The sequence below is a fragment of the Aythya fuligula genome, chromosome 14, assembly GCF_009819795.1.
Source record: "Aythya fuligula isolate bAytFul2 chromosome 14, bAytFul2.pri, whole genome shotgun sequence".
Lineage (NCBI taxonomy): Eukaryota > Metazoa > Chordata > Aves > Anseriformes > Anatidae > Aythya > Aythya fuligula.
In genome coordinates, this window is record NC_045572.1 from 17008682 (window position 1) to 17018662 (window position 9981).

The 9981-nt window shown below is 47.7% G+C and overlaps 1 protein-coding gene across 1 annotated transcript; it reads right to left on the bottom strand.

Moving 5' to 3' along the window:
- Positions 1–2377: 2377 nt before the first annotated feature.
- Positions 2378–9662, bottom strand: UBE2B (ubiquitin conjugating enzyme E2 B). Its single transcript, XM_032197168.1, has 6 exons — positions 9529–9662; positions 6720–6800; positions 5940–5965; positions 4847–4936; positions 3601–3689; positions 2378–2947 (listed from the first exon to the last, which is right to left on the bottom strand). Exons 1-6 carry the CDS (start codon positions 9570–9572, stop codon positions 2819–2821), a joined length of 459 nt encoding a protein of 152 aa, XP_032053059.1. The 5' UTR covers positions 9573–9662; the 3' UTR covers positions 2378–2818.
- Between the last annotated feature and the right edge of the window lie 319 nt (positions 9663–9981).

The following is a 9981-nucleotide window of genomic DNA, read 5'->3' on the forward strand; positions in this document are numbered from 1 at the left end:
CTGGGTTTGGGTGAGAAACCTTTTGGGGAACCAAGACCTGGAGGAAGCGGTGTCAGGGTGTTAGTAGGTGATGCTCGGCTGTGCCACCACGCAGGAGGCAGCGCTGCTCGGAGCCCGGCTATGGCAAAGCCCCCACCTGAGCTGCCCCCAAGCACACAGGGCAGCTAAACCATGGAAATATGGGCTGGCCTGGGTGCAGAAGAGACCTAAAAATCACCCGTTTTCACCCCCCTGCTCTAAGCAAGGTTGCCAACTGCTAGGGCAGGCTGCCCACAGCCAAATCCCAATGCCTCTGCCTGTACACCTGCAAAATTGGTGAGGGACGGGTGTGTGTGTGTGTGTGTGTGTGTGTCACAGTGTGTCACAGCAGCACCAGGGTGTGTAATTAAATAAGATTTCAGAGGGGTTTGGGGTCTGTATTTGGGAACCCACAGGGCAAACGTGTTTGTGCACTGCTTGCTGTCAGAGCTAAAGCCCTATGAGGCGCCGTGCCCCCACAGCCACGGCCATGAGCACATGTCCGAATTAACCCCGCCGTCCTAACGCTGCGGTGCCATAATTACACCGCCTAATTAACCCCTAAATCACACGGGGGGGGGGGGGGGCGGCCCCGCCCCGCTCCGCCAGGGCAGAGGAGGCCGCCCGGGGAGCGCTTCCGGGGCCTGCACCGCCCCCTTCCTGCCGCCAGCGGCCTGGGGCCGCGGGGCTCCAATTCCCGTGTTTTTAATTGGGATTTCTCTTAATTTGAGCACCGTGAGGGGCTTGGTTAATGCCCCACAGCCCTACGGGGGGCTCTGCGGTCTCTCAGTCCCTGCCGCCCCCCCTCCGAGAAGGCGCCTCAGCCCCCAAAGTGTGTGTGTGGCTGCACAGCTCGGGGCAGCCCAGTTTGTGGCACTGGTCCCTGATCAAAGCTCCTCCTGCCCCGGTTCTGTCTCAGAAACCCCCCCAAAAACCCAACGTCCTGAGCTTCATCGGTCTGTGAGCAGGCTGAGCTGCACAGGAACGACCAAATCGATGTGAATTAGCTTGAATGCAAATCTCTTCTCACACGCATCAAAGGAACAAAAGTAAGGACTGAAATGGGAGGTTAAAGTGAGAAAAATACTCAGAATTTAGACTAATTCTTAGAAACAGTAACCTTTTTGGTATTAGATTTCTAAACATCTTTGCCTTGAGGCTGGTTTATGTTACTTACCACTGTTCCATAGCACTGCTACAAAAAGGCAAACTGGGTCCTCTGGGGGCTCTGTTACCAATTAGAGCTTCAAGATCTTTTAAACGTAAATTCCCTGACTTAAAAGTGACTTTTCAAGATTTTAGTGTAGCATTAGTGCTAATACTTTGAAGCCTCTACAACTAACTGCAATTTTCTAAAACTTCTGAGATTCTAAGGAGCGACGCTTTTGCTCCACAAGCTCCCAACACAGAACAGTTTAAAAAGCATTCCAAGTGCGGTGTTTATAATGAATAGTGCTGCTCCTATAAATCATACAACTTCAGGAGCAGGTGAGGTACAAATTGATATTCCTGTTCCATTGCATTTACACAAAATAGCTTTCACTAATCATAAATGTTTTTTTCCTCCAGCTGAAATAAACTTTCATTGCTTTGCATTGAGCTTTTTTTTTTTTTTTTTTTTTTTTTTGGTATGGGATTTGAGAGTTTTAATACATAGGTAATGCTGGCTGGAATTATGATGAAGGGATTACAATTTCATTGCTGGAAGGATAAAAAGGCCTAATTTGGTACTATAAACACCTGCTGTGGTTTACAGAATAAAGGAAGAAATCAGCATATCAACATTTACAGAGACAAAACCAAACTTCTTTAAAATTGGCAACTTCAGGATATTTGGCACCTCTGTGAAGCAGATATGATGCCAGGTTCCAAAGACTAATTCCAGTAAATCTACAGTCATGTTCTCTGCTGTTGGTGATTCATTTTTCCCCTTTCCATTGGAAACTAATGGGACACCTGTTTAATTAGAAGATACTCAAGACTATATTACAGTGAATATATGAATATAGGACATATTTAGATAAGAATACTTTACAGCTTGGTAAAATAGAATCTCCCTGAAAAATAAAGGGTGCTGCATTATTACTGAAGCCTGCAATGGGGCTGTTGCAGCTCTGCTGTTGGTTTTGGGTTACATCTGTTTGTCCCCTCTAAGGTGGCAGCTACCAAGACTCTTCCTCATACAACTTAGGACACAGAACCACGTCAAACAGTCTTAGGAGTGGAGATATCCACAGCGAAGACAATGATAGCATGGATTAACTTCTGTTTGTAAGGTGCATGGCATAATCAGCACGTAGCAAAAGGAAAAACAGACTGAAAATGAGCCCTTGGACAGAGATACAGAAGGAGAGAAGGATGTCTTGCACTGAGGTTATGTATTTAACAGTTTTACATGAAATATTTATATATAAAAACTTTGTTAAGTGCTTTTCTCCAATTTAAAAATCTAAAGAATTCAAAAATAAGGCATTCAATATTTGAAAAAGTACAGATTTACAAAATGTGTATATTCTGTCATGAAAACTCCACACCAACATTATACACTTGGAAAAAAAATACAAACAGGATATATTACAAATTTATGTAGCAATAACTTAGTTCATACCATGCAATAAAAAGTACGTTAATCAAGATACACAAGCTTTTACGTTTCCTAAACTGGAGGGCTTAATTCTGTTTGCAGATGAGTTTTTATGCAAATTCTTAGAGCTGTGGCACTTGAAATTTCTGGTAGCCTTTCTATTGAGAGTTAAATTGTACATAATGATTATGAGGATGGAGAGGAACGAAGCAGCTGTTACGAGTCATTCCAACTTTGTTCGACAATAGCTGAAACTCTTTTCTCGTATTCACGTTTGTTCTCCTGATAAAGTTGTGCTGCCTGGCTGTTCGCCGGACTGTTTGGGTTAGGTTCATCAAGCAGAGACTGTAAGAAGGAGAGAACAAAAAGTGAGACAAACCAGCACATTTTAGAACAAGGAAAAAAAAAAACAAACAAACAACTTATAACCTGCAAATCCAAGGTTTAGCAGTATGATGCTAATTGATTATTTGGCCATTACACCACTAACATCATTCAGGACTAAAGAGGGGCTTGAGATACCTCCTCAACTTCACAGTAGAAAAATAAAACCAATCACCCAGGAGAAAACATTTTTGCCGTGCTACACCCTTTTTACTTATTCCAAATTAAGTAGATTTCAGCAATACTGTCACCTTGAGGAACTCACAAGCCAAGGCTTTGTGAAAAGGTTGCAATATTTCAAACTTTATACAAATATTACAATTGCTTGCTTATCTTGGCTGAAAACAGTTAAAAATTAATCCAAACCAGTAACTGTTTTCCTGTAAAAATAACCACTGGCAGTTTTGTAGGTCAAGATCAGTAAATTACCTAGGTCAGCACCTTTGTCTTTATTTGACCTAAAAAGCTACTGCTTAGTCTGCAGGTATTCGAAGGTTCGTGATACAGACACCCACTAGCCACACCACTGAGCTGTGTATTCTGGAATAGAGACGAAGACTTACACATGCTTAGTGGCATAATACAACATAATTGTTAAAGAGATGCAAACTTACCTGAATTGAAGTTAAAATAGATGAAACATCGTATGTTGGACTCCATCGATTCTGAAGAATATCTAAACATATGCTACCATCCGCATAAACTGTGAATACAACACAGATACCACTTAGAAATGATCAAATTTATTTTACATTTATTTCATTAAATACCATTCAAGGAATTAATTACTGTATCACTTCAGCCTGTGTTTAAATTAATGCGTTAGGACAGAGCATAGCAGTTATGCCTGACACTCCCATCTGGCTTGACACCCTGTATTTTGAAGGAGATAGATTGCTGGAAGTAACAAAACACTTCAGAGGAAAAGGAGGAAGGGCCAAAGATGACAGCACTGACACACGAATTGGTAGACCCAGACCCAGCTTCTTGCTCCTCCTGTATGACCAGCCCAGATTCAAACTGCTGTAATGCCTCCCAGCGAGCAGAGACATTTGCTGCAGGCACGGGATGCACTGCACCAGCCGAGGCTCTCGCAGTCACCATGCGCTGAATGGGGAGCTCTGCGCTCTGTTTTCACACACTCTGCACTCAGCAGGAGAGATGCTAAGGCAGACAACAGAAAATACTGAAAATCGTGCCCCAAGTTCTACTTCTGCCTGCATAGCTATCAGGAGTCTGAGCACAGAAGCTTGTAAGAAGCTGCGATTTGTCATGCCAACTTGCACACCCTGTTGGATGCATCCAACAACTGGATGAAACCTGTGAAGAGCTGCAGGAGGAACCACAGCACTCTCTCTCAGGCTGCCCTCACGACTGAGGCAGGGTCAGCCCCTTCCCCTCTGCTCTCCCCTGCCCCCTGTGCTGGCACTGCTTGGCACAGGGAAGCCCAGGAAGGCACTGACTTGGCTGAAACCTCACCTGACAGAAACGGGTAACGTTGGGCTTGGTCAGTTCCCTGCTTCAACTCGAGATGTGTCTGCACAGACAGGAGTGCTGTAAAATGGAAGGGGGCAGGGATCTGCAGCAGGACTCCCCCTTTGTGCCAGCCTCAGCACAGCTCCTGCTGACAGTGCTTGCAAACGTTGGTATGTATTGATTGGAAAAAAATGGATGGCTGCTTCCTAACAGCACTGTAATTCTCAATGTTTTCCATCAAGCAGCTACTGCCTTAGACATCTACTTAGGAGGTGGTGGTGGATTGAGAGAGAGAGCTGCTGAGCATCCTGGAGCTTTGCAGAATACATGACTGCACCGTAATATTTAATGGGTGTTAGGGCTAAATAAAAATGATTTACTCACCATTTGGATGGAACATTTTTGATAAAAACCTAACAGTCGGAGGTTTATTTGGATATTCTTCTGAAAATTCTATTACTAGTTTAAAAGTACCTGTCCAAACAAACATAAACACAATCAGGTGATTAAAAACCCAAAAACCCTCCAGGAACATACTATGCAAGTTAATTCACATGCTCCACAATCAGTATTTTTTCCCACCATTATACAAACAAACCACATTGAGTCTGGTTTCTTTTCAGATGTTTCAAGAGATAATGGAACTGTGGAAATCCTACTTGGTAATGGCAGTAACAGCAGCAGCAGCTAGGTCCAACAATTATCCCCCTGCCCTCCTCCCTGTTCCTGTGACCGAATATGCCTGCTCTACGGACTACGGTGACTTTAAGGTGTTTCATTAAGAAGGCACCGTGGTGCCAGCAAAGAAACCCTGGAATTTCATAATCAGCAATCCCAGCCTTTGGAGCTCATGGCTGATTCACTGAAAACCTTTATTATGGATCAGTGAATAACTCACTGTAACTCCTCCAACCCAACACAGAGAAAACCCCATCTGCTGCCGATTACTGCAGTAATACTACAATTATTAAACTCATTACCCCTCATATGCTTACAGGAGGCTCATTACACAGCAACTTCCCTGTTTACATACGGAGTGGGTATCCCCCCTCCCCTCCCCAAGTTCTATATTCAGAGCAATTCAAGATTTTTCACCTGCTCTTAGTTAGAAGAGCAGAGATGAATCAAGCACGCTACAAAGACAGAACCAGAAAAGCGTCCTGCTCAGCTCTCTTGCTGAGCTTATCTGCAGAGACGTGAAAACATCTGGCAGCACTGGGCCAACTTCCCTCACTAAAAGTTTGAGCGTTCTGTGTCTGAACAAGCCTCGATGTGAGCAGTGCTTCACAGCTCTGACTGGACACCACTTACAGCAAAATACGGTATTTTCAGGGCCAACAAGACCTTACTCCTTCACTCTTTTCCCTTGCTTAGCTTGTTCCAACTTCTCTAACATCTATTATTCCTCAAAGCAGAGCAGCGTTAACACTGGCAATATTTACAAGAATGACGGAAGGAACAGAAGTTAGCTGCTTACCATCTTCAAAAGGTGTCCCTTCTGGCCTGAAAGGTTTAAAAATAAACTGGTTAATAACGATCATTACTTCTAAACATGCACAATAAATACATATTTTCTTCCTCATCCTCTTCAAGATAGAAGTGGATGCAATCATGTAAATATTTAGAGAAACATCCGGAGGCAATTTCTGGGAACTCTGTCTTAATTAGCACTTTCCCACATCAATCTGCAAGTCCAGATACCCACTGCCTCATCACCCCCAACGACACATGTGCCACGCGTAAGGCTAGAGCTGAACTAACGAGCAAACTGCTGGCAAGCTGACTTCATTTTTACGAAAGAATGTAAGATACACCCTACAGGAGGGGACCTCTAAGAGATAAATATAATAGAACCTGTACCTCATTCTCCTGGGAATCAGTCCAATCACTGCTAATACATCTGGATTTAATAGCCAAGAACATGTGGTGCTCTTATGTACTTTTAAAGAGCAAGCCTGCTTTTTCATAACCCAATTTCTCTACAATCTATTCATTAAAACACAGGCAAACATTATTCAACAAAAGGAAAGAATTAAAATTGTTCACCGCCTTTCTTAGGCATTCTTTATAACCCCCTGAAAACAAATTTTCACTGGGACAGCACACTTGGTTGGTTTTTTATTTATTTATTTTTAAAGTTTCCTGAGCGCACATCCACAAAACAAAGAAAGCATCATAAAACAAACAGAAACCAACCCAAGAAACAGGTTTTATTAGCCTTTTGATGTAGGACTTGGTAGCGACCAAAAGCTCTTACCCAAATATAACTGCATTCCACTGCATTATATTATTCTCAGACGGTGCACCACTGACACCCACAGGAGGGTCTTCTTGCAACCTAAGGATTACAAAGATAGAACAAGGCTTATGTAAGTGAAATACCTCCACCTGCAAGCATAATTTGATCATAACAGCCACTTTTTAGAAATTTTCTCTCGTCCCAAATTAGCGAGTACCCAAAGTGTTACGTGCAGAGGAGCAACGATCCAAATACAGAACCACGAGGTGATGCACACCAGGAGTGTCTCAGGCTTTACACCAACACACTGCGCCTGCCCAGCAGGATAAATTCAGTGCTCAGGGAGAAGAGCATCAACTGCAAGAGTAATTTAAAGCCCCACAGCTGGGACTGATGGTACTACCCAGTAAGTTATGAAAGAGCGACTGCTGCTGGCTGCCACAACGCAGAAGAGCACAAGTTCCAGCCAGAAGCAGGGGCTGAACACCACGCAGTGATATTTGCAGGGCACGCTTGCAGGAACCAAGGGCAGAGCACCGACAGCTCAACTTCTTCTGCATCCCCAGATCTGCGCACGATGAGGCTGCATGTGGCGTGAGCCTGTTCTGGCTGGCAAGCTGCCCGCTTCTAAAGGGAAGAGGGAGCGAGGGGAAAACCTGCACGCTGTTCCCTGCCACCAGCTCAACAAAGGTAAACACCTGTCCCTAAGTCACTACTGGAAGCATTTAAGTGCTGTTTAGTTCCTTAACCCTTGGCCTAGGAAAAGCACGCTGAAAGCTGACAGCTCCATGAACCAGACGCCCTCCTTCTGCCCATCCTCTTGGGTAACGCTGAGCGCGCAGCCGGGATCGCTGAGCTGTGTTTACATCCCTGCTGCGAGCACAGGCCGTTCAGCTCCATACCCGCAGCACAAACCACCTACTATTTTGGGCAGGAGCAGGAGCAGGAGCGGGACCTCTCCCGTGCCAGCCCGCGTGCCAGTGATGCCGCCGGAGCACTCAGCCCGACCAGCGGGGCCGAAGGATGGCTCCGGGTTTGGGATCGATTCTAAAAGCTCGTCGGCACCCTGCTGCCAAAAGGGCTGGCTCCCGAGGGGCTGTGGCAAAGACTGGAGGCTGAATTGATCCAAACAGGGCCTGGAAGCTTTTAAGAGTTAGGGGAAATGTATTTGCAGCCCCTTTTCCAGCAGCAAATAAATATTATTTTAAAAATAACCTTTCTCTCCGATGGTTTAGTGAAATTGGATGATCCAGGATCTGCTGGACTGCTCTCCCTCCACGGCTCCTGACAATTGCAGCATGCAGGAGGAGTTTATATTTAACAAAGTGAATCACAGTTCACGGCGCACAGTCTGTTTTTTAGTATGAGGTAAGAGTACCATAAGGCTAAATAAAAATATAACTTAGGGGTAGGAAGGAGAGAAGCAAAGCGCTGACATGAGAAAGCTGAGTACATTTTGGGGTATTAAAGTGATTAGATATTCAATAAACAAGCATGCACGTGTTCCATGTTTTGCTGTGCTCACTTGGTTAAACTCCTCCATGGCTTCAGTCTCTTCCACCTTAATTTCAAAATTATCAAGCCAGTCCTTCTGAGACCACAAAATCATAAAAAAGTCTGATTGCTGTCCTGAAACACCACCTAGTCCTTCTCCCTGAAGGAACCACTGATTTTTGGTCACCTGTGCAGCCTAATAACATTAAAAAACATCGAGTATCCTGTTGTGATTCGAATGGGAATCGAGGACCACCAAACAACGAACACTAACACCCGAATAAAGCCCAAGAAGCAGGGCCTGCACCTCACAAATCCCAACTTTTCGGATCGACTGGGGCTTTTGGCCCTGCAGCTCTGCCAGCCACGCAGCTCAGCTCCACACAATACACGTCAACTGTTTACCCGTGTATTTTCAGGCCCTGGTGTAACACAGCTCCGCTAAAAAAAGCCACGCTATCGCAGCTGACTCACCTCCAGCAGCCCAGGAGCCGCTCCGGCCCGCAGGAATCACACCGCACACCCTGAAGTTTACCCCAAAAAAAAACCCAGCCCAAACCACACGGCGACTTTCCATGCGTTAGGGCCGTATTTACATGGCAGACGGGAAGTGAAGTTGCCCCGCTGGGGCAGCCATGGCCATTTAAAAGCCTCCAGCTAATTACCACTGCTAATGAGCACGGCGCTGGGTCCCTGCTGGTGCTGAGGGGGGAAACTGGGCTGGGCTGGGGGGCACCGGGCCCTGCGCCCCCCGGCTCTGGGGTGGTCTCAGCGCATAGGAATGGGGGGTCCAGGGCTGAGGGGGGGACCCCAGAACTAAGGGGGGGGCAGGACTTGAGGGGGGGACCCCAGAAACTGAGGGGGGGGGTAAAAGGACCCAGAACTTGAAGGGGGGGATCCCAGAACTTGAGGGGAGCCCAGAACCTGAGGGGGGGGGTCAGAAATTGGGGAGGGGGCTTAACTTGAGGGGGGGGACCCTAGAACTTGAGGGGGGGGACCCCAGAACCTGAGGGGGGGCAGAACTTGAAGGGGGGGACCCAGAACTTGAGGGGGGGGACCCAGAACTTGAGGGGGGGACCCTAGAACTTGAAGAAGGGGGGGGCAGATATTCCATGGGGTGGCCCAGAACTGAAGGGGGGGGGGTCAGAACCTGAGGGGGGGGACACCCCCCAACCTGAGGGGACCCCAGAACCCGGGGCGCCCCAATCCCCTCAGCCCCAGCCACCGGGCGCCCCCCCAACCCCAAGGGGGGGGTGGACAGCGGCTGAGAGGGAAGCAGGCGACACCCCGTGCCCCCCCCCCAAGCCCCGTGTCCCCCCCTCTTGTCCCTCACCTCTTGAAGTCTCGCATCAGCCGGCGCCGGGCCGGGGTGGACATGGTGGCGGCGGAACACGCTCCCCCCGGGCCGCAGCACCGCCTCCCGCCGCCGCCCGCACAAACAACCCGCAATGGCGTCTCCCTCCGCGGGGGGCGGGCCCCTGCCGCCGGGCCGTGACGTCACGCTGGAGGCGGGGAGGGGGGGTGGGGGGAGCGCTCGGCCCGGTCCATTCCGCCCTTGTGGGGGGGGGCGGGGAGGGGGAAGCTCCCACTGCGCTGCTGCGGAGGGGGGGGGGCTGCCCGGCCTCACCTCAGGTTTTGGGGTTTTTTGCCTCATTTTTTCTCAGCGCCCTCGCTGCAGGTGGAGGCTTCGAGGTCCTGAGCCAGTTCGCAGCCAGCCCCTGAAGCAGGGTGTTTGGCTGCGTGTGTTGCGGTGCACTGAGCTCCTGTTTTTGGGAGGTCACAAAAA

What these genes read in the sequence shown, in the direction of transcription:
- UBE2B (XM_032197168.1), bottom strand. Translation starts at nt 9,572, where the DNA reads ATGTCCACCCCGGCCCGGCGCCGGCTGATGCGAGACTTCAAGAG. An exon ending in AGGGACACCTTTTGAAGATG is followed by an intron (nt 4,937 to 5,939) that starts GTAAGCAGCTAA and finishes TTGTTTGGACAG; the next exon opens with GTACTTTTAAACTAGTAATA. An exon ending in CTATTTTAACTTCAATTCAG is followed by an intron (nt 2,948 to 3,600) that starts GTAAGTTTGCAT and finishes TCCTTCTTACAG; the next exon opens with TCTCTGCTTGATGAACCTAA.